The sequence below is a fragment of the Echinops telfairi genome, unplaced genomic scaffold, assembly GCF_000313985.2.
Source record: "Echinops telfairi isolate 266 unplaced genomic scaffold, ASM31398v2 ScPeMD7_21;HRSCAF=78, whole genome shotgun sequence".
Classification (NCBI taxonomy): domain Eukaryota; kingdom Metazoa; phylum Chordata; class Mammalia; order Afrosoricida; family Tenrecidae; genus Echinops; species Echinops telfairi.
The window spans coordinates 4,697,628-4,723,183 of NW_022103918.1; the positions used below are offsets into that span (position 1 = coordinate 4,697,628).

At 38.0% G+C, this 25,556-nt stretch overlaps 1 protein-coding gene across 3 annotated transcripts in view; it reads left to right on the plus strand.

Moving 5' to 3' along the window:
- Window positions 1-25,556, plus strand: part of PIK3C2G (phosphatidylinositol-4-phosphate 3-kinase catalytic subunit type 2 gamma) — a 471,530-nt gene that overhangs the window by 44,675 nt on the left and 401,299 nt on the right. For all 3 annotated transcript variants that reach the window (XM_045288491.1, XM_045288490.1, XM_045288492.1), the window contains exons 2-5: window positions 1,773-2,533; window positions 6,530-6,612; window positions 8,610-8,767; window positions 23,255-23,369. In XM_045288491.1, coding sequence (XP_045144426.1) covers window positions 1,856-2,533; window positions 6,530-6,612; window positions 8,610-8,767; window positions 23,255-23,369 — 1,034 coding nt within the window. In that variant the 5' untranslated portion in view covers window positions 1,773-1,855. The remainder of the gene's footprint in view (window positions 1-1,772; window positions 2,534-6,529; window positions 6,613-8,609; window positions 8,768-23,254; window positions 23,370-25,556) is intronic.

A 25,556-nucleotide genomic window follows, 5' to 3' on the forward strand; every position in this document is an offset into this window, starting at 1 on the left:
TTAATAAATAATAAGATAGGAAACTTTACAGATAAAACCTTGGATTCTAGTCTGAACAACTAAAAGATATCTGGGCCATCTGGGGGCACAGAAAACACTCGAAGAAGAACGTATTTTTATGTAATAAAATTTGAGCTTGGGACTTTTACTCAGCTATAAAAATATAAACCCAGATATATTGTATAGCCAACAGGAGACTTATCTGGGTTGGATGTATATAGATGGTAATTGAAATCGCAGAAGGCTTGAAATAACTTCTAGATAAAATAAATAAACAAGAAAACAAAAGAACACGGTAATCACCAACATTTTAACATTAAGGGCCAGACTGAAAATGAATAATAATCAAAGGAGTGTTTTATAAAGAGCAACCATAGAACTCAGAGTGTAAAGTGCCACAGAGATCCAATGTAACAAAAGGAAAGGAAGGAAGGAAGAAGAAAACATGATCAAGAAATAAAATACTGAAGAGAGAAACAAAAGGAAAGGAAGGAAGGAAGAAGAAAACATGATCAAGAAATAAAATACTGAAGAGAGATTTATTGTTGATATTGATGTTGTTGTTGTTGTTAGGGACCATGTAGTCAGCTCTGACCCATAGATGCCAGATGCAAACAGAATGAAACTCTGCCCAGCCCTGCACCATTCTCTAAGTATCCCTTTGCTTGATCGTACAGGTGCAGTCACCATATCAATCCTTCTACTTGAATCCGTCCTCTTTTCCTTTGCCCCTCGACTTTAGCAAGCATAGGGATTGCTTTCCCCTGGCAACGTATACAAAGTGTATAAAGTGAAGTCTTGCCATCCTTGCCTCTGAGAAATATTTTGGCCATACTTCTCCCAAGACAGATTGTTTGTCCTTTTGATAGTCAATGATACTGCCAATATGTTTATTAGCGGCACCACAATTCGAACACATTGATTCTTCTTCAGTCTTTCTTGTTTAATGTTCAACTTTCACACGCATAAGAGCCATTTGAAAATACCCTGACTTGGGTCCAGTGGACCTTAGTTTACAAAGTATTATCTTTGCTTTTCAATACTCTAAAGAGGTTTTTGTGCAGTGGATTTACACAAACAAGGCGTCTTTTTATTGCTTCCTGCAGCTTCTATGAACATTGACCGTTAATCCAAGCAAGACCAAATCATTGACAATTTCAACCTTTCTCCACTCAGAACTGGACATGCCACAGAGCTTATTGACAAAAAGATCATTGGTGAACGGAAAGAAGGCGTCATAACAAAATGGGGGAGTGAATACTGGTAGTTTGTCGTTGTTTACTGCATTTATTAGATGGAGAGGAAAAGATATAGGTAGTCATTTTAAGGTGGTAAGATTATTGTTAGGAATGAAATAATTGATAATGAAAATGCGATTGTTTTTGTAATAAAAATAAGTTTTTTGACCAGGTTCAAATGATTATTTGTGAGTGACTATAGAGGGAAATACTGTTGCTTTAGACAAGTGGATATTCGGGTCTTTTAAAAAAATGTGGTCTAAAGAGAAGAGTGACTTCAGACAGGTTCATGAAACCCCTGTGGTTTGAGAGTAGACGTATATTTTGATTTCAGGAGTTTGGGCCCTTATCCGGTCAGCACTCTCCCTGGGTCTCCTAATGGTGTAAGCCTGGGTGACATTTTATGACACGCAAGGATATTTTTTCCCATTGCTCAGAAGAAACGTTAATGCATTTGTTTATATTTTGAAGACTTCTTTCAGAATTTATTTATAATTATTCAAATACATTTTATTTTCCTTTTGTTTTTTCTAGAAAAAAATTGTTCTCCTCTTCTATAATATCATCGGGGAAATAATTGAAGCAAACTCAATCTTTCCAGTTATATCAACTAAAGAATGGCACATCATTGGCTAAGAGATCAAAATCCTGATGAATCACAAGAGGAGCAGAATGTGCACCAGCACTTTCCCTCTGTAAACCAACCCCTTTTTCCAAGCCACATCAGTCTGGGTTTTGATGCAGTGATAGATGGGCTCAGGAGTAACATTCCACAATACCAGAGCAAGGTTAAAGAAAACACATTTGTTGTGCCCAGTTCGCCAAACTGGGACTCAAAAAGACATTCGTTAGATGACACATACCAAATGTCTTTGAATAACGTTACCTCAACAAGTTCTCAGCTATCCATGAAGCCAGATAGACAAGCACCAATCATTGGTTTTAAGCCTTCTGTGCTCCCCAAACCTGGAAATGTGATTGCAGAAGGCTCCCCGGGAAACTCCGCAAGAAAAGGTGATGGTGCTGAGGAGTACAGATTCCATAGTGTAGCTCCATCATTCACTAGTTTGGATACAAAGAATGTATGGAGAGATTTAGAAACTGAAAATCATTCCTATGATTTAGGGCTCAAAAATAGCCCTTTCCCTATGTATCCATCTTTCGCAACTGAATATATGAAAAAAGAAAAGTTTGAAAGTATTGGAAATATAACCCTAGCAGAACCTTCTCTGGAGCTCTCTAAAAATTATTTGCTACCCAGGCCTTCGGAAAATGCATTGCCAATGAAAATCGAGGTATGTACTAAAAATATGAACCTGAAAGAATCATTCAATAATATATGAGATAAACATGGTAATGAACAAAGTAACTATAAATAAAAAATCCATTGATATTCCTTTTGCAAAAGTAATTTGTTATTTACAAAGTCCATGTACCTCAACTAATGTTTTTATGTTTGTTATTTTTTCTAAAGAAACTACAAAAATGTTCATGTAAAATTAATTTACAGTTAATTCAAAATAAAATACTACAGTATTTACATTCATATTTGATTAATTTATCATAGTTGTAGGTTACCTGATATATTTTCTGGGCTTATTTTGTTAGTATGCAAAGACACAAACGTCCACGCATTTCATTATATTTATCACTTGTTACATTGCTCTGGCTTAATTTTTTTTACCGTTATTGGTGGAAGAATGTCCTTTTACCTGGGGCTTCAAAATTACACTGATGACAAGTGACTTCTATTAGGGATCATTCTCAGAGTCGGAAATTAAGTAAACTTTGAACAACTAATCCTAATGGTTTCACTAACATATTCTACTCATTTCAGCAACTGAAAAATTCCCTGAATAATATTTTAAAATGTATTGCTTATACAGTGAAGCATTAAGTAGAGTAAAAAGAAGAAACTTGTTATTAAAGTTTCAATTTATAACACCATGCCAAAACAATCATAAGTTAATTCAACGGCTATTATCAAATCCTTGAAATATGCCTGTGATATGCTGAGCAGAATAAATATTGAGGGGTGGGGTGGGGAAATATATATGATACTTGATTTCAGGAAGAGTTAACTGTTCATATAAAAAGGCAAACAAATAATGACAACACAGTAAGTAAAATAATCGATTGGGTGAGGACATAGACAAAGAAACACTCCGTTCCTCCTGAGATAATTCAGAGAAGACAGCACCTTAGCTAATGTGAATGAAACCCCTTACAGAATCATGAATTGGACCTTGTGAATATCGACTTCTGGTCCAGGGAATGAAGCAAAGACACTGTCTTGCCACTGAAGACGACTATAAAGTGAAAGAGCTAAAGCCGTGTCCATGGAGTCAAGTTTGACTCAGACCGACACTACCGGTTGGACTAGAACACCTCCCTACGCGTTCAAAGGCTGTGAGCAGACAGACTCATCTTTCCTGAAGAGCCCACAGCCCACTATGCCAAAAGGGCTCCTTAACATGTATAAACGTGGGTACAATATATGAAATAACTGACTTTAAGCATTAAATAACATGTAATATAGGGCCTTGATCTTTGAGAAAAAGGAAGCATACACCTTTGGCCTTGTGAACTTCCTGGTTTCCTGCCTGATAGCCCTTTCTTCCTGCAATGCGGAGTGGTGAAATCCAATTTGAAGTGTTATCATTCAATTTATGGAGCAGTGACTGTATTTCAAGCAGGTGAAATTCGCCTACCAAGGAGCTGGGGAAGAAAGATCTAAAGTGGGTATGAGGCAGAAGCAAAGCTTAAAAGAGCCTGCCTTCTTTATGCTGAGAACCAAATGGCCATGTTGTTCACCATAAACAAGTAGACACTTTGAAATACAGGAATCTCAACTCAGCCACAGAGGAAACGGAACTGAGAACTTCAGGCAATTAGTTCAGAGCTCAGAATATCATCCCTTGAAAATAAAAATGATACTGTAAAATAAGTACCACCCTCACCAAAACACATATAGCATTAAAAATATATATATATCAAGGTTGAGATGACCAAAGGAATCTTATATGCCTGCCAGAGAAAACTACACTTTGTGAGAAAATAAAAAGACAACTTAAACCAGTGTGCCATTAACAGTGACCAACATGTAATAGAAAATACACAGATACATAAGTAATAAGGAAAGTTTCACCCTCACCTCAAGAAAAAAGAAAACAATCCATTAAAAGACACTCTAAGTGCCTCTTCTCCCCTATTGGTCCTGAGGGGTTTATCTGCTCTGGATTCTCTGTGTTGCAAGCTCTTATCTGTACCAGTATAAGTGTTCTGGTCTAGCCAGATTAACAAAATAAAGTTGGGGTCATGGTAGTGGGGGGGAGCCTTAAAGAACTAGAGGAAGGGTGTGTGCTTAGTCAGTGCTATACTGCACCCTGACTGGCTCTTCTATTCCTTGTGGCCCTTCTGACAGGGGATGTCCAATTGACTGCTGGTGGGCTTTGGGTCTCCACTCCGCACGCCCCTCATTCCCACTGATATGCTTTTGTTTATTTTGTTTTGTTTTGTGTTTTTGATGCCTGATACCTGATCCCATCAACACCTCATAATCACACAGGCTGGTGTGCTACTTCCACGTGGGCTTTGTTGCTTCTCAGCTAGATGGCCGCTTATTTATCTTCAAGCCTTTAAGATTCCAGACTTTATATATTTTGATAGCTGGGCACCATCAGCTTTCTTCACCACATTTGCTTATGCGCTCATTTTATCTTCAGCAATCATGTCAGGGAAGGTGAACATCACAGAGTGCTCTGTTAGTAGAACAAATTGTTCTTGCGTTGAGGGAGAACTTGAGTGGAGGCCCAATGTCCATCTGCTACCATAGCATTACTAGGAGGGTAAAGGAGAGAGAGGGAATAAGGAGGAACCGATAACACTAATCCACATATGTCCCTCCTACCAGGAGGATGGACAGCAGAAGAGTGGGTGAAATGAGTCAGGGTAAGACATGAAAAAAAAATTATCAAGGGGTTATGGGGAGGGAGGGAGAAAATGAGAAGCTGATGCTAGGGGCTCAAGTAGAAAGAAAAGATTTTTAAAAGGATGATGACAACATATGTATGGATGTATTTGACACAATGGACATATGTATGGATTGTGATAAGAGAACCCAATTAAAAAAGAGAGAGAGAGACTAAGAAAATCCAGATGTGGAAATGAATACACAGGACTTTAAACTGGGGGAAGGGAGACAACGGAAAGTGTAAGATATGAAATAATAACAATATATAATTGATCAAGGATTCATGAAGGTGAGAGGGTGGGGGACAGAGGGGGAAAAGAGAAACTTATACCAAGGACTCAAGTAGAAAATGTTTTGGAAATGATGATACCAAATATGCACAAATTTGCTTGATACATGATGTACGGAATGTTATAAAAGCTGTAAGAGCCCTCAATAAAATGATAGTCATAAGTGGATCAAACAGTAGTCTCAACTTAAATTTATAAACTATGATAAAAAGACATGCATAAAGAAAAATAAATGAAAATTCTGGTACTGAAAATATACCTTTTGAAATAAAAAGGACACTAGATAGGCTTTAAAATGCATGTAACCCCTTCCTAGGGGTATGGACAACAGAAAAGTGGGTGAAGGGAGACAGTGGTTGGGGTAAGACATGGGGGGAAAATTTATAAATTATCAAGGGTTCATGAGTGAGGGGGTGGGGCAGGGGGAAAATGAGTTCATATTAAGGACTCAAGAAAAAAGAAAATGTTTTGAAAATGAAAATGGCAACATATGTACAAATATGCTTGACACAATGGATGCATGTACGGATTATGATAAGTGCTGTACCAGCCCCAATAAAATTATTTTTACAAAAATACGTATGAGATGGCAACTCTGTATTTCTGTGCAAGTTTTCCTTCAACTTAAAACTACTCTAAAAATTAAGTATATTAAAATATACTTCAAATAAAAGAAGTTTAAAAAGAAACACATACTACTCATCTATAGTAATAGAAAGCTGAATAAAAGTAGTTGTCAAAAAAACTATTGGATTGACATGAGGAAGCTTTCTAAAATGATGTTCTCTGTTTTGACTAACAGAGTGGGTCAAGTGGGGGTATTGATTTATTGTTTGTATTCATTTATCATTTCTTAAATTATGCACTCAAGATAGGTGCATTTCTCTGCTTAAATGTTATTTAATTAAAGTGGAAACTAAATAAGCATTTTAAACAAGAAAAAGCGTAACATAACAGGATATAATTAAATATATATGTTAATCTTCCTTTAACACCAAACTGTATTGACAGTTTTTGTTTTGTTTAAGCCAATAGGTTGTTATATTCAGCTTATCGAAGTACCTCAAGGAAGTAATATGAACTTGGCCTCCTTTTGTGACAAAGTAAAAAAGTGAGTATTGCTTTTTCATTAAACACTGAACTATCTATGCCTGAATAAAAGGGGATATTTTTATGATTTGAATAGATTAATTTTGAATATACAATTTCAAAACTTGTGAACGAAATTCAATCATTTGTGAACACAGTAAAAATCCAAGTTTTTGCTGAATTAATTCATTAGCTGGTGAAATTGTTTTGGCTCTTTATAACCCAATGAAATTTTTTCATGAAAATTGATTTAAGTAGAATAGTGTATAAATTCAGAATGACTTGCTGACTGCAAGTCAAATGGTTTACAGTGAATTTGTTTATTTACTGACATGAGTCACTGACTCCTCTGACTCAGCGACCAACTAGCACGGATGTATCCTTTCTGCCTGGGGTACTCTGAGAATCATGAAAATGTATTTCTCTAACTGTAGAACCTACCTTTCATTCCACCACCTGTCTGTCCAGCACAGGATTGGGAAGAGTTTCATTCTGTTGTGCAGAAGGGACTCAATAGCACCTTAAAATCCACCATGAAAAAGCCACCCTTCACTAGACAGTCAGGATTCAACAAAGGCATGGATGTGTGCCTGTTCATACTTACATCTGATCACTAGAAAATATTACAAAAATTAGCCCTCAGAATCTGCTACTCTGCCAGCTATTAGCTTTTAGCCAATTAAATTGTAGGAGAGTAGGTAGGAAAGAGGGAACCGATTACAAGGAACTATATGTGACCTCCTCCCTGGGGGACAGACAACCGAAAAGTGGGTGAAGGGAGACGTCGGACAGGGCAAGATATGACAAAATACCAATTTATAAACTATCAAGGGCTCATGAGGGAGGAGGGAGCAGGAAGGGAGGGGAAAAATGAGGACCTAATGTCGGGGGTTTAAGTGGAGAGAAAATGTTTTGAGAATGATGTACAAATGTGCTTTACACAATTGATGTGTGTATGGATTGCGATAACAGTTGTATGAGCCCCTAATAAAATGTTTAAAAAAATTGTAGGTGTATTGGTCTGGGTATTTTAGAGAAACAAATCCACTGGAATTCATATGTATAAGATGGAGTTTTATATAAAGGGTAAGTGTACATCATGAAAACATCCCAACCCAGTGCTGGCCAAGCCCACAGTCCAACATTAACCCATCAATTCATATGTCCGACACCAATCCACAGAGTCCTCCTCCATCTCACAAAGCACACACTATGATGCCAAATGTGTGATGCTATGATTTGCACTCATGTAATGACATGTTCATTCTCAATTGTGTGATTTGATGTGGTCATCCCGTTTTTATGTAATGCGAGTTTTCACGTAACATATTCTTTGGAATCAAACATATCACGATGTAAGGAGTGACTGTGGATAATTCTTAAAGGACTGTGATGCTCAAGGTCGTTCCACGTAAGTTCAATGATTGTTTGATTTTAGAAAAACATCTGGAGTTCTTGATTTAAGGTTTAAAGATGATCTCTTAGCAACCATCTCAGGGTTTTATCCAATTTCAATTGCTCCACAAAGTCTGGAGTTCATGGAAATCTTAAATTCTATTATACAGTTTCCTCTTTTTGAGCGGGACGCTTTTATAACTCCCCCCACCCCCCACCCCCAAATGCTCAGTAATGGTAACTAGGCAGCATCCCAATTTTCTGGTCTTGTGGTAAAGGAGACAGCTGTTCAAGCAAAGAGTAGCATATTCCGTTTCCTCTTCCTCTTCCTTATTCTCTGTCCTTTGTTGCTGCTGGTGAATAGACATCAACTGTCACCATTGCTTCAGGCGAGATGTTCCTTAGAAAGTTTCAAGATGGTCCTTTATACTTTTTCTTAGCAAAGATGGAATCTGTCAACCTAGCATAGCACAATACTGCAAATCAACTGTCCATTATGTCATATTTAAAATATTTTATAGCAAAGCCCTATATGAGATTGCTTACAATTATACTGTGGGAATTATGTTTAAATGATATCTGACAGAGTGTGTCCTAAATATGTTTCTTACATTGATTTGTCAGAATTAAGGGAGCATATCCTGCAGCTGATACCGACTCTAACTCTGGGAAGGTCTGGAGCATTGTAACCGCATTCCCATATGAGCTCTTCTCTAAGACAAGATTTAATATCAACATCATTACTAACTACTCAGCACACCTACTTCATCTTATGCCATATGGTAAGCAACCTTACAAATAATAACAGTCTACATAAAGCTGTTGGGGGCTGTGGTTCCTTGAATCCACAAAATAAAATAATTTTTTAAAAAACATTATTAGCTACTGTTTTGCCCTGAAGTGAAATAGAGAGGGAAGCAGCAGGGAGCCTTTTGTTAACACTTGTGAGGAAGGGGGGAACTATGGTCTTCGAGATTCTACTACATAGATCACCCTAAGCTGTCGTCTCCCTGCTGTGGAATGCTCAATAGCAAATACAGGAGTTTTCTAGCACATTAAAACAAAACAGTGACTTTCCACAGCTTCTAGATAAAAGTGAGATATATATGAAAATGGCTGTTCATAAACATTAGGAGCCACAGTTTGACTCAAATGTAAATAAAATCTGAGCGAGCAGGCTTTGAGACACAGAGTTCATTAGCAACAGTCCCAAAGCGAGAAGCGTCCTATCCCTGTGTCACCTGAGGTCCAGCAGAATTCACAGACCTTTTGAGCCGGGATCTCTGGGGTGGAGTACAGGAACCTGTTTTACCCATTCACCAGGTGGTTTCTCTAAAGATTTACAAACATTATTATGGTGCACTCTTATGAGCTATTAGTCATCACAATGAACTCAAACATACTAGCAATCAAGAATATAGCATAGCACGACAAAAACACATTTTTTCCCTATCAGACACATCACCCTGAGTTAGAAATGACATGGCAGAAACTACCAAAAACGTTTTTGTTGTGGATACATTTGAGTTCCTTTCTCTGGCTATTGTGCCAGTCATCTCATTGAGTATTTTCCAGGTTTTCATTGATGTTCTACTTTACCAAACACGATAGATATCCTTTACTAGAGATTGGTCTTTCCTGATGATATGGCTGAAGTAATTTGCAGCCATACCCTCCTATTTTCTAAAGAACATCCTTAGAACATGTGTTCTTCCTTTAGGAAAAGAATATACAGATATCCAGAGAGGGAGACTGAAATTAAAGAGTGCAGTTTGGACGAATAGAAACGGCTATCCTGCTTCCCAATTATACTCCCTTCTCAAGCAACTGAAGCCAACATGACCTCGACTCCTAACCTTTCTGAGAGGATCAAGGTGCAGGGTAGCTGACCTGGGATGGGCAATCTGAATTCTTCTTTACGACTGTGGAAGTAAATCCAACAAAAATATAGAATCTGTTGCTGGTGGCTGCCCTGGTAGCACAAAATCTTGAGTATTGTGTTCTGGAGAATTAGATTTGGAAGTATATTTGAAGAGAGCAGGAGAATCCTGGGAAGGAAAAAGAGAAGCCATGAGGAAATGAGGGGAGAGTATACAGGAATGTTGAAAAGTATTCACTACATCCCAAAGTCACCAGGTGATTATTAATTCTCTGAAAATTTAAAACTGCAATCCTTAATTGCAGTATTAGCCATAACAGTGAACTCAAATATATTGATAATCAACAGGAAATGAGGTGAAAGGTATACACTACATATTCTTTCCCAGCACAATAGTGTGTGAACATATCAATACTTTGTCTTCTTTTTTGTTGTTGTTATCCAACTCTCACATGCATACATGGAGTTTCTACTGATCTAAGCATTGTTTCTGGTGATAATGATACATTTTTCTTTTACTCTCAAAGTATTTTTATTATTACATGTTTTCTTTCTAATGCTACAAAGTTTAGTAAGTACCATAAGATGGTTCGCATATCAGTCAGAACCACCTGCTTGAACAGACGGCAACGTCTGCTTGATTACACAGAAAGAATACCCTAGGAATGGATTTTACTATGGAGTTCAAGAGTAGGAATTTATCTAGAGTTAGAAATGTTCTGTAAGAAAAGTGAATAAATAATCCAACTTTCCTGTATATATCTCACCTCAAACCCTCACTGCTTCTCTCCTCACTGCTTCTCCCCCGCTGCTCTGCCTCTCTGCCGATGCCCTTCCTGTGCTTCTCCAGCTCCTCCAGAGCCAACCCTCAGGCCTCTGTGCTAACTGGACAGCCACCTACAGTCGATTCAATATCGCGATTGGATTTCATTCACGCTGCACTGCAGAAACACGGAGACGTGATCCTTTATTCCTGATGAGAGTTTCTCTCACTCCCTGCTGAGACAATGTGGTCTGAAGTCTACGGGAGAAAGTGTGATTTGCTCTAAATACTGTGAAGTCTAATTAATGATGGGGAAAATATGTTTTCCGTTTTAATTGTCTGAAGTATAAATGATTTATGTAAAAAAATGGATTCAAATTGCCCATCGTAGATCAGGTAGCCTTCACTTTGATCTAATCAGAATGTAAAGGAACAGTAGTTCTCAACCTTCCTCATGCCATGACTCTTTAACATAGCGCCTCATGCTGTGGTGACCCCCAAACCATAAAATTATTTTTGTTGCTCCTTCATTACTGCAATTTTGCTATTGTTATGAGTCAGGCAACCCCTGTGAAAGGGTTGTTCTACCATTAAAGGGGTCACAACCCACAGGTTGATAACCGCTGGCTAGGAGTCTAGGCCAGGTTGACTTCAGTTGCTTGAAAGAGTGAATAATTGTGGAGTAGGGCAACCCTTTCTATTCTTCCAAACTACAATCTTTAATTTCAGCATCCTTCTTTGGGCATCTAATTGCAAAATTAGGAAGCAAAAAAAAAGAAACATCTTTTACCTCTATGAGAAGTTTCAGAAAATAACTAGGCCATTGTTTATAATGTTAGAGATTCAAAGTCCATCCCCTCGATGATGTGAGTAATTATTTAGCAGAAGAAAGAAAAAGGAGTGGAGGATGACAGGAAGTAGAAAGCAGGTGACGAAGATGTAAAAGAGAAAGAAACACAGATATTAAAGTAAACAGAGTAGTCTATCTTATTTGAGTCTTTTCTTGTACTTCAAATGTGCTTTAAACATAGGCTGAAGTTGTTTGGAAGGAACATTTCTATAAAAGAAACTATCGCTGTAATGAAATACATGAAACAATAAAATTAAACAACAGACACACACAAACAACCTTGCCATCAGCTGAGCTGACTCATAGAGACCCCATAGAACAGAGTAGAACTGCCTCAAAGGGTTTCAAGATTCGACTCTTTATGGAACCAAATGACACCATCTTTCTGCTATGGTGCAGCTGGTGAATTTGAAGCACTGACTATTCAATCAACAGGCAGACACTTAATAACTTGCCATCAAGCCTACTGGGAAAGGATGAGAATGGACAAGAGGGTTTCATTCAAGAATTCTGCTTCCCGAAGAATAAAGAAATTGCATCCTTTTAAAGGAGCAGCTGCTTTGAACAAATAATTCTCTCTTCCCCAGCTTTCAGCTACTTCTATATGAAGATATCTAAATTCCTATTTCTAACTCCAACCTTTCTCAGAAAAGCAACATTTGAATTTTATTTGGATATAATAAATAGGAGGTCTCTCGTGACTTTTAAAATGTTGGAATTAGAAGAAAATTTGCAAAAAAATAAAGAGTAAGTGATGCCTGTGAGCTGAATATGTTTACTAATTAAAGAAGTTTCACAACAAAGAGGAGGAACAAAAGAATGAGGAAGAATTTTCCTGGAAGGTTAAATGGAAAGGGAATCATTTAGAAAAAAAGAACAGTGGTGAATAGTAGGGAATATTGAATATATAAAAAAGAGAGGGATTAATTAATGGAAGTGGTTCCATGCATCAGAAAGATCATAGTTTAAGAAGTAAGATTTGATAGGGGTGGGTGGGGAAGTAGAGGTAGCTCCAAAAAGAGATATAAAGGAATAGAGGGGGATGGCTGAAAACTAGAATTTGAGGTGCAGAGTATACAAAAAATATTTTAAAGGGCCTCTCAGTCTTTTCAAGAAGTAGGCAATATGGTCAAGAATGTGAGAAAGACCTGGCTGAGTGAGAGATGAAAGAGATTGGAAGATAATATCAGCTGCCAAAATAACAGCACTAAGATCAAATCTGTTATAACAAAGTCATAATACTTACTGGGTTACAACATGATCAAGAAGTTTAACTCAGAGATGCACGGTGTTTGACTCTGTGTTAGTCTGGGTACTTTAGAGAAACAAATCCACAGAAACATATGTTTAAGGGAGAGTTTTATATAAAGGGTAAGTGCACATCAAGAATACATCCCAACCCCATGCTGCCCAAGCCCACAAGTCCAACATTAACCCATATGTCTGACAGCAATCCACAAAGTCCTCCTCCATCTCACAAAACAGATGCAATGATGCCGACTGCAGGTGGAAAGCCAAGTCAGTGAATGTGTAAGCATCTCAGCACTGGTAGGGGTCTCCACATGGCTGCTCCAGCACCCAGGGCTGCATTGGGGTGGTCCATGTGTCTTCTTCTCTGGGATGTCTTGCAGGAAGTGACCTTTGCCAGCTGAAGCAGGGAACTGGCTAATGCAGCTGCACCCTAGTCTGACCATCAGAAAGCAAGAGACCTGAGAGCTAGAAAGGCGAGGCTCTCTGAGCCATTTATCCCTCCGCCCTTCAATTAGACCTACATGTGTTTATTGGCCAGGTTGGCACAATAAACTAACTACCTCAGACTCTGATGAGAAACATGGTGATTTCAGGCTTAGAAGATTTCAGGTTCAATTTGAAATAATAATGAAATATCTAACAAGTAGCATCAGACATGAATGAGTATTCATCAGACAAAATCACAGGAGACAAGTAGTGGCTAGAAATTGAATTATGAAATTGTTCATGGAGTGTAGGGTGGTAATGACAGCAAAGAAATGAACTTATGCATATTCCACTTAGCACAGTGGTTGTGGTCCTGGAAAGGGGTCGGCCAGCGTAGTGAATAGAGGCAATTCCTGTCTTTCAGATACTCTGTCATCACACACTGACATTGTTCTCCCTTCTTGTCAAAGTCCTTACAGTCATGGTTTTAACTCGGACTATACTCATATTTTCTGATGGCTTCACTACATACCAAATTAGGCTAATCTCCAAAATTAAAAGAAGTTTCTTTAAGATCCATTCTACTGAGTAAAAGCATATTATAATCCTCACTGACTTGAAGACCTGTGTTATTTGTTCCCTCAGTCATGTTTTGGTGGCACCGTGATCCACCATAACACCCATTTTTCAAATCTAGCATTATACTCTTTATTTCCCTCTGTGACAGGTCTGAGCAGGTCGATTGTATTACATTCTGGTACGAAGTTTAATTCAAAAACCTTTCCCGCAAAACATAAAAAGAACAGCAGTAAAACAAGTCACAAAATAGCATCCAAGATATAATAGCCCCAAACAAACCATTTGCTAGGTGCCATGGCATCAATGAAGACGCATAGCAACCCAATGTACCCCGAATAAAACACTGCCCAGCCCTGCTCCATCCTCACAGTGGTTCTTATATTTGAGTCCATTTATGTAGCCACTATCAATCTCTGCTACTTTGCTAAGCATGATGTCCTGGTCCAGAGACTGGTTTCTCCTGACCAGTCATGTCCAAAGTATGTGAGATGAAGTCTCACCATCATAGCCTCTAAGAAACATTCTAGCTGTTCTTCTTCCAAGACAAATCTGTTTATTTTTTGACAGTCCAAGGTACTTTGAATATTCTTCCACAGCACCATAATTCAAAAGCATCGATTCCTCTTTTGTCTCCCATATTCAATGTCCAACTTTCACATGCATATGAGAAAACTGAAAATACAAGAGCTTGAATCAAGCACACCTTTGTCCTTAAAGTACCATCATTGTTTAAAGAGATCTTGTGCAGCAGATTCACTCAATGCAATGTGTCCTTTGGTCTCTTGGTTACTGGTTCCATGAGCACGATGGTAGATCCAAGCAATGAGAAGTCGTTGACAACTTCGATCTCTTTTCCGTTTACCATGATGTTACCTGTTTGTCCAGGTGTGAGGATTTTGTTTTGTTTCTTTTGTTCACAAGGAGTTGTAATCCACACGGATGGCTGCAATCGTTGATCCTCACCAGGAAATGCTTCAAGTCCTCCTGATTTTGAGCAAACAAGATTATATCACCTGCGTATCAAAAGTTGTTAATAAGCCTTTTTTAAACCTGATGCCATATTCTTCTTTATATAATCCAGCTTCTGTGATTATTCGCTCAGTATGCAGATTGAACAAGTATGATGAGAGGATATAACTTTGCTTGGCACATTCCCTTCTTGATTTTAAACTATGGAGTATTATCTTGTTCTGTTTACACAACTGCCTCTTGGTCCATGAACAGATTCTGCATGAGCATAATGTAGCATTCTGCGATATCCATCCTGCTCAAGGATATACATAGTTTCTCATGATCCACACAATCAAATGCCTTTTCACAGTCAATAAACCATAAGTATACATATTTCTGGTATTCTCTGCTTTGAGCCACTATTTATCTGACCTCAACAATGATATCACATTGTCTTCTGAATCAGTTCTCAACCTGTGACAGCTTCCTGTTAATGTACTCCTGAAACAATTAGATGATCTTTAGTGAAATTGAATTTGCATGTGATACTAATGATATTGTTCTACAATTTGAGCAATCTGTTGGGTCACTTTCCTTTGAAATGGGTACAAATTTGGATCCCTTCCAGTCAATTAGCAAAGTACCTCTCTTCCTTATTTCCTGGCTTATAAGAGTGAGTGCTTCCAGAGCTTTATCAGCTTGTGGCAACATTTATTTTTTGTTTGTTTTATTTTAGATCATTGTATTGGGGGCTCTTACAACTCTTGTTACAATCCACAAATCAATTGTATCCAACATATTAGTACATATACTCCATTGTTCTTTTCTAGACATTTACTTTCCATTGAACCCTGGGGATCAGCTCCTCTTTTTCCCCCCTCCCACACCCATCACTCATTGCCCCTTGATAGATTGTAGATTGTTAATTATTTTCAAATCTCACACTGACCGCTGTCTCCCTTCCCCTCTGGTTTCTGTTGTTCTTCCCCCTGTCTGGGGGGTGTGTGGTTATGCGCCATTCATTGTGATTGGTACCCCCTCCCTCCCCACCTGTAGCCCACTACCCCCTACCCCTTTGGTATCTCTGTTCCCGTTCCTGTTCCTGGGATCCATGTGTTGTGAGTTTTATCTCTTGCCTATACCTGTGTACATGGTCCTGGCTAGTCCAGAGTGGGAAGTGGCACTGGTGTCATGAGAGTGGGGGGTGAGAAGGCCTCAGGGGTTCAGAGGTATGTTGTGTGATCCATTAGTGCTCTACTGTACCCTGATTGACTCATCCCCTCCTGGAGATCCCTCTGTGGGGGGAAGTTCCATGTCCACAGATGTGCTTTGGGTATCCACTCCATGTTTACTGCTTGTGAATCTTCTGATGCCCATTGCCTGGTCTCGATGACACTTCACAATCACACCGGCTGGTATGCTTCTTCCATGTGGACTTGTTGCTTCACTGGTGGATGGCCACTTGTTTAACTTCAAGCCTTTAAGACCCCAGACATTATATCTTTTCATAGCCAGGCACCATAGCCTGTCTTCACCACATCTGCTTATGCAGCCATTTTGTCTTCAGCAATCATGTAGGGTGGGGGGTGGGAGGGAGGGAGGGAGGGAGGGGGAGCATCACGTAATGCCAATTCTTTAGACAAAGTGTTCTCATATTGAGGAAAGATATGAGCCGAGGCCCAAGGTCTGTCTGCAGCCTCAACGTATTGCCTTATAAATATATGTACATAGGCCAATACCTCTATTTTTATGGATTAATATATTTACATAAGAGCACACCTCTGTTAATATCCCTGTCTATGCCTTTACTTCCTAGAGCTTGCTTCTGTTTCCTTTTGCCTCTTCCTTTCCCCCTTTGTCCACCTCTGAGTGCTTCCTCTCCACTAGCATGGTGTTGCTCTAATACTCACAGGATCTCTACCCTCTCCTAGATGTTGATTTTGATTCCCTACTTGTTCCCCTGTCCATGACGCCATCCGCTCACCACACTCTTCTCCCTGCTTCCTTCTACCCCCTAGACCTTTTGGGGCCATTGTCCCCATTGCCTCCTCCCCAAGCATCCCTCCCATGTGTGTCTCATATAATAGGCAAACCAGCCTAATCCTATCTGAACAGTAAGTCAACAGTTGAAAAAATTAAAAGAGAGAGAAAACCATGAGGGAAAAAAAGAAAGAAAGAAAGAAAGAAAGCCTAGCTAGGTCCAGGTCTGTTTGCTGGTCCCCATGAGTCCCTCCTCGCTGGTCCTGGGGGGGATCCAGGGGTTTCCCCTCCTCACCCAAAGTTCATTCTTAGAGCTCCTCAGGGAGCCTGTGGATTGGCTTTACTCCAATTGTTGATCTGTTATGCTCCATTCCCATACTGTCTCCCCACCATATTCCCCTATTATTGTTCCCTGTCACTGTATGCTCCACTTAGGGGACAGCATGTCTTGAGTTGCTGGTAGTCCCACAGTCCTCTCTGTGCCTTAGCAGCTCCATGCAGGGGCCTCATCCTCTGGGCTTGGTGTGCCTGTATGGAGTCTAGACTGACTGCCCCTTTTTCTTTTTCCTTCTTGGTTTGCTTCCATGTGGGCATGGTAAGTCGGTTCCTTTCCCCCACCTAAAGGTCTAGTGTCATTCTCTGCAGCACACACTTCCAGGGTGGGGGTCAGGCTGGCTCTGGTTGGGGCCAGCCCTGTGTTCTAGTCTTTTCATGCATCCCTCCATGTGTTACGTTGCCCTCCTGACTTGGCATGTTGTGGTGGGGTCTGTATGCAAGCTCCAATTCTGTGGAGACACAACCAATACTCTCCCCCTGGGTGGGTTAGTGCCCTGTTCCCTCCCATGGCATCATCTCAGTTTCTCCCCACCCTCCTTCTCCCTCCTCCTTCCCCCTTTCCCCTTCTTTATGTTGGATTCATATGTACTTCCTTGGGTTTGGCCTGACCTCCACCATTCTATTGTGAGATAAGTGCCTCTCCTTCTATTCCTGCTGTGCTGATTATACTTAACTCAGGGGACCCATGTTATAGTTGTCCTTTTGAGATTGGCTTACCTCGCTTAACATAATCCCTTCCAACTCTTCCCATTAAATGACATGTTTCATGTGATTGTCCGTGCTCTGTGTAGTACTCCATGATGTGTATGTGCCAGAGTTTACTAATCCACTCGTCCATCTATGGAAATTAGGTTGTTTCCAACCCTTTGCAATTGGTAATTGTGCAACAATAAACATTGGAGAGCAGATGACTGGTCTTGTTTTATTTCTGATCTCCTCTAGGTATATGCCTAGTAGAGGAATGGCTGGGTCATAAGGTAGATCTATTTGCTTTAAGTATCACCAGATCGCTTTCACAGTGGCTGTATGTATCTACACAACCACCAGCAGTGGAGGAGAGTTCCTATATCACCGCATCCCCTCCAACATTTGTTGCTCTCTCATTTTCTCATTTGGGCTAACCTCAGGGGCATTAGATGGTATCTATGCTTGTTTTAATTTGCATTTCTCTTATGGCTAATGAATGGGAACACTTTCTCATGTGTTTATTGGCCTTATGGGCATCCTCCCTAGAGAAATTTTTTTTCAGTTCTTTTGTCCACTTCTTTAGGAGGTTCACTGTTTTCCTCTGTCTGCAGGTTGAAAGGGTGTTATAGATTTTAATAAGACCTTTGTCTGATGTGTCATTACTAAAAATTCTATCCCAGTCTGTGGGTTGCCTTGTTACCCTCTTCTTATTAAATCCCATTTCTCAATTTCCAGTTCACCTGTGTGTGTACCCTTCCCTATTGTGGTGAGCCTATGTATTATCTGAGCCAATGATCTTAGGCTTGTCCCGATTCCTTCCTTGATGGTCCTGATGGTTTGAGGTTTTACTTCTATGTCTGTGTTCCACCTTGATTTTTTTCTTGTGCATGGGATGAGGTAAACATCTTGTTTCATTTTTTTACATGAGGATATCCATAGTTTCCAGCACTACTTGTTAATGAGGGCATCCACTTCCCAATTGATGCTTTGGGGACCCTTATCGAAGATCAGTTGTCTACATGCGGATGGTTTTACTTCTGGGATTTCTGTTCTTTTCTACTGGTCTGAGTATCTGTCATTATGCCAGTACCACACTGTCTTGGCCACCATGGCTGTGTAGGTGTTAAAATTAGATAAAGTGAGTCCTCCGACTTTGTCCTTCTTCTTGAGGAGTTATATGCTAATTCTGGCCTTCTTCCCTTTCCATATGAACTTGGTGGTGAGATTTTTCCAATTCTTTGAAGTGGGTTGTTGATATTTGAATTGGAATAGCGTTAAAATTATAAAGTGCTTTGGGTAAAATTGACATCTTTACTACATTGAACCACATAGTAAATCCACTATGTCCAATCCATGAGCATAGGATGCTCTTCCATTTGTGGAGGTTGTTTTTGATTTCCTGTCATAAGGTCTTGTAATTTTCCTTGTAGAGTCCTTCAGGTATTTTTGTTTGTTAAATATATTCCTAGGTATTTCAGTTTGTTCTTGGCTTTTATAAGGGTACTGCCTTCTTGATCTCTTCCATCGTCCTGTCCAATGTATATAGGAAACTTATAGACTTCTGTTTCTTGATGTTGTATCCTGACACTTTCCATATTCCTCTATTGCTGTAAGTACTTCCGTTGTGGAGCTTTTGGTGTTTCCAATATACAGGATCATGTCGTCTACAAATAGTGATAGTTTCACCTCCTCCCCTCCTATTTGGATACTTTTAATGTCTTACATTTTTAGCTAGGACCTCCCGTACAATACTGAATAGAAGTGGGGACAAGGGTCATCCTTGTCTGGTACCTTTTTTCACTGGGATTGTTTTTGTCTTTTCTCCATTGACTCTAATGTTGGCTTTTTGTAGATAGCTTGGATTATCTTGAGGAATTTTCCTTCCAGTCATATCTTCATGAGTGCCTTAATTAGGAATGGGTGTTGGTTGTTGTCAAATGTTTTTCTGCATCTATCAATATTATCATGTGTTTTATATACTTTTTCTTATCAATGTGGTATATAATATTGCTGGATTTTTGGATGTTAAACCATCCCTGCATCCCTGGGATGAATTCTACCTGGTTGTGGTGGATGATAAGTTTTATATACTTTTGTATTCTATTGGCCAATATTTTGTAAAGGATTTTTGCATCCATGTTCATTAAAGATATCGGTCTGTAGTTCCCTATACTTGTGGGTCTTTGCCCTGTTTGGGTATCAAAATTATGCTGGCTTTGTAGTTTGGGAGTTTGACATCCTTTTCTATCCTCTGGAATACTTTGTGGAGGATAGGTGTCAACTCTCCCCTGAATGCTTGGTAGAATTCCCCTGTGAAGCCATCTGGTCCAGGGGATTTATTTGTTGGTAGCTTCTTGATAACCCTACCTATATCTCCTTTTGCTATGGGGTTATTGAGGTTCTTGACCTCTGTCTGAGATAATCTAGGGAGGGACGGTTTTTCTAAGTATTTATCCATGTCTTCCACATTTCTGAATTCATTAGAACACAGTCCTTCACAGTACTTTGCGATTATCCTTTTATCTCATTGGAGCCTGTTGTGGTTTCCCATTTCACCCTTCATCCTGGCTATTGTTGTTTGCACTTCCCTTTCCTTGGTTATGCTTTCCAGAGGTCTATCAATTCTGTTGATCCTTTCACAGAACCAGGTTTTTGCTGCATTAATCTTTTGTAGCATTTTCTTATCTTCTCACTGGTTTAACACTGTCCTGATTTTTATTATTTCTTTTCTTTTGCTATTGGAGGGATTGTTCTGTTGACTCTGTTCTAGTTTTTGGATGTTTTGTGACAAGGTATCAGTCATAAGCCTCTCTTTTTTCATATATGCATTTATTGTTATCAAGCTATCTCTGATAACCATCTTCACAGTATCCATTAACTTTTGATATGTTGTCTTCTTGTTCTTATTAGTTTCTAGTAACTTTCTAACCTCCTCTCTAATCAGGGCCTGTACCCGTTCATGTTGCAGAAGATCGTTGTTAATCCTCCAATTGTTTGTCTTTGCTTTTCTGGTCATCCTTTTATTAATCTCCAGCTGTATGATATGGTGACCTGAGAAAAACATCTGAATAATCTCTATGTGTTTGAATTTTCTCAGGCTTGATTTGTGTCCCAGCATGTGGTCTATTCTTGAAAATGAGCCATGTGGGCTTGAGAAGAATGTGAAATTCTTTGTGTTTGGATGGAAAACTCTATAAATGTTTATCAGGCCCAGTGGCCTATTGTTTAGTTCTATATCCTCTTTGATGAGCTACTTTACCAGTGATCTATCTTTCTCTGAGAGTGGAGTATTAAAGCCACCTACTGTGATTGTTGAATCTGTGATTTCTTTTCTCATTTTTTAATAGTTTGACAAAAATTTACTGCTCCATTGTTGGGAAATTTAAAATTCAACTGGTTCCTGGTTTACTGATCCTTTGAGCATTAAGGAGTGCCCTCCTTGTCTCTTTTTATGGTTTGAACCTTGAGGTCAATTTTGTCGGAGATTCGAATTGCCACCCCTGCTTTTTTTTCAAGTTGTTTTTGCCTGGTATACTTTCTGCTAGCCTTTTATTCTTAATTTATTATTTTCTATGCACTTAAGATGTGTCTCTTGCAGGCAACAGATTGTTGTGTTATGTTACCTGAGCCGGTCCTCAAGCCTTTTTCTTTTAATATATGAATTGAGGAAATTGGATATCAGAGTTAATTTCACGATCTGTGGATTTATTGCTGTCATATCATGTCTTGCGTTTTAGGTTAAGTATGGTTTATATAAAAGAAACAAAATCATCACAACTGGACTAATAAGGAACTCTATGAAATAACTATTATATTACTATTTTTATTAAGAAAAATGAGATAAGTAAAGACAAATCCCAACATAACAAGTCAATTCAATTGCAGTAAATATTAAATGAGACATTCATGTAAGGACAGAGAGGAAGAGATTATGCAAAAAGAATTCGAGAAAGTGAATTATTTTACCCTACAGTACACTTATGTTTTGGTTCCAGAGAAGAAGGAGAAAGGACAAGGCTTTTAATAATGCTGTCCTCTATGATTTTTGTGTTTTGGAATTGACTCCATGGCAGTGGACTTGGTTTTAAGAAAATTTATTGTGTATAAGTTACGTGGTAAAATAAATGCTTAGTGAAGTAGTAGGTAGATATTATTATAGAAATGGAGTCTTGGCGGTGTAGTCTGAATTGGACCACTAACCACAATGTCGACAGTTCAAAACTACCAGCAGCTCTGCAGGAGATGACTGGATAATCTACTCCTGCAAAAAGTTACAGTCTTGGAAAACCACAGGGTGTTGCTATAGGTCAAGTCAGTGTTGACTTTATGGTAGTGAATCAGAGTGAAAAGAGTTACAGTCTCTGAAACCATGGGGGCAGTTCTACTTTGCCTTGTAGCTTACAGTGAGTCAGAATTGAGTTTGTTTCTTGAGTTTACTAGCATAGCAGTCCTGGGTGGTCCAATAATTAAGTACTCATGAGCCAAAAAGTTGTGGTTCTAATCAAACAAGGGGCACCTCAGAAGACAAGTCTAGCAATCTGCTTCCAAAATATTATAGCCATGAAAACCCTTTGGATTAGTTCTACTTTGCACACAAGAGATTGCTGTGAGTCAGAATCAACTTGACCTCAAATAATAACAACATAATTATTATTTTCCAGTAATAGTTTTCGATTACAGTCAAACTCCAAACTCACTGCTATGTAATCAATGTGAACTCATAGCAACCCCCTGTGGGTTTCTGGCATTGTAACTGTTTACAGGAGTAGAATTGCCTCATCTTTCTACCACTTCAATAATAAGACACTTCCTAAATTAGTGAATACATCTAACTGTTGCTGTTTTTTATATTACTCTAATACCAGATTCCTGAGAGAAGTAAACCACGCTAGCATAAATCTTTTTAAATCCATGAAAAAAATGGGTCAAAGAGATGAAATAATTTGCCTGTTAACCAACTATAATTCAGTAAACTCTACACGATTTTTCAATCTTAGTCTTAGAAATTCAATAAGTAAATGTGAACAATTATAAGTCATCCTCAATATTGTAGCATGAATTGAGTACTAAATAATATCAATGCTCTAAAAATATTCAAGTTAATTCCAGGTATTTTCATCATGATGTGATACTTGGAGTTGACAACTTGGGTCACTTAAGTTTAAATCAGAAGGAGGAATGCATTTCAGGAACCTGTGTCAGGCTATGACTTTTACATCCCCTAGGTTCCTCAGTGTACTTACACTAGAGCATCATAAAAATAGAACATAATTTATATAGCACTCCAGTGTACACAATTGTTTTCTCATATGGATGCCATATTAGTTTGTTATGTTCCACAAAAACAGATATCTGATAGAAAGAAATGCAATCATCTATCAAATGTATCTACAAAGCTAACCAGACTAAAACGAGAGATGCATCTCATTGTAGTTCCTCTTGATGGAGCTACATCGTTACAATAGTTCCATAATGTGTTCACATGTTTTTGATGCTCAACAACTTATTCTAAGTCAATACATAAGAAGCTCTTCTCTTAATTTCTGTGATTTCCTTTTGTTTTTTAGCTAATTATCTCGTCAGAGATTTAATTGCAGAAATTCTACATTTTTATAGAAACGACAAGTTGTACCCTAATGATTATCTTCTAAATATATGTGGCACCGAAGAATTTTTACAAAAGTAAGTATTTCATTAAGTTGATTTAAAAAAATTATTGTTATACCTATATGTGTTAAATAGGACTCTTTTCTGTTTCATTGTTGTTATTTCCTGTGAAACAAGCCTTTTGCCACAGCATACTTTCATAACCAGAATAAGTAAATTATGCCTTTATTTTCAAAGTGAATTTTAATTCTTATGAATAGCATTCATAGTCTTATTGTTTGCATTGTGTTCATTTATGGCAATAGGCAGATGACTAGAGTGATCAACCATCTCCTTTAACCAGGATTTAGGAAATTCCCAGGACATGGGATTTTCCGTTTTGAAACTGAAAAGCCCCAAACAAACCATAGTAAGGTGGTCACCATACCTGTAGCAAAGCCCATTAGGATTGAGAAAAGAACTGTATTTATGATTTAGAGTAATATGAATGTGTTGGTTAAAATACTAAGTTTTAGAAATCCCTTGAGAATTAGTATGTTAGCATTACAATTCTTTAATAAAAGAGTAAGCTTTAACCCACCTTCATATTTTTGTTTGTAAGATAAATCAGGCATTGGATTAAATCAATTTTAAGAGCATTTTTTCATGTACATCATTTCCAAATATTTTTTTCATTGAATAATACACTTGCTTAATGTGACACTAAAACTAATATTCTGAAATTTCTTGTAGACCAGCCATGAAAATACAATATAATTTAAGAAATAAAATATGTCTCAGTTGAGATTGTACAGTTATTTGAAAAAGTAAAACATTAAAATCTAAAATGTTCATTAAGATGGATTTCCACATTTTCATTTTGCTTTTCTACAAGCTTATCGAAAGATTTACAACAGATTTGTAAGATTATAAATGTGTCTCCTTTGAGATTTCCATTGTCACTGTCACTGCTATTGCACTGTGGACATGCTTGGAAATATCTTGTGGATAATTAGGTGAACACGACCATATTCTTATCAGTAAATATGATGTTTTAATAAACAACGTGAACTGTGTTTGGCTTATACTATTGATTTGTTTCATTTTTGTGTTCCCATTTATAACAGAATGATAATATATACTTATATGAAATTACAGAAGCCTTGTGCACCAAGACATTTTGTGAACCAAGCCATTTCAAGTCTATTACTGCACTGAATAACTAGGCTGCTACAATCTTCCAACATCGGGGAAAATATCCAATGAGCAAAGGAAAACTACTTTAATAGATATAATGTCATAATGACTACTCATCACAGCTCATGCTCTAAATATGCAAATCTTCAAATGCACATCTGGACTTTAGTTGAAGCTAACATATTAGATTCAATGAGGGAGAATCATTATCAAATATTTACATTTAATTTTAGTAGTAGGATCATGCAGGAAGCAAGAGTGTCCAAGAACTGCATATGTTTAAAAGTGTAATAGAAAATTTGCTGTGGTCTTCGACTTTATCTGTTTCAAATAGGTAGATTATCCATAATTAGATGCCCTAAGTTTTGATCAAAAAAGTTTTGTACTGATTAATTATTTTTTTTTAATCTTGAAAATATGATTTCCACTAAGGAGAATGTGATATGTTTTGAAAGTGTTTTCATAATCATTTATTTTTATTAAAAATTCATCCCAAAGAATTTTATTAACATATAAAAAGTATTCATATAGTTTAATTACATCTTTTATTTTCTACAGGATATTGAAGGATTTATATTCCTCAAAGCTTTGTTTAATATTTAAAAGTAATAAGCTCCTGTATGTATATTATTTATTTTAATAAGATTAATATTTATCACTGAGTGTTCATTAATAACACTCTAGAGGATACATGGGCAACATATAACAATTTATAATGCAATACATCACAATCTGGGGTCAAAAGCATATACTATAATTCACCTAGTTAGATTGTAGAATAACAATAATGATCATTGCAATTTATTAAGCTCTAATTAATAATTTACTTCTTATTGAGTTTGCATCTAATTCCAAAACATGTCCATGAGGTAAGTGCTATAATATTCAGTGTTTCACACACGAGGAATCTGATTTGTGTGAAATCACAAAGTTAGAAAACCAGAAGGGTGGAACTAGCAGAGTGAAAGCCAGTGGAATTCAAATCCAAGTCTGATTACTTCCACGGCATCAGCTCTCTAACTACAAGTCACAAATTACACCAGCACTTGAGATGAGTACTGCTGTGTAGTGAGTTCCTTAATGATG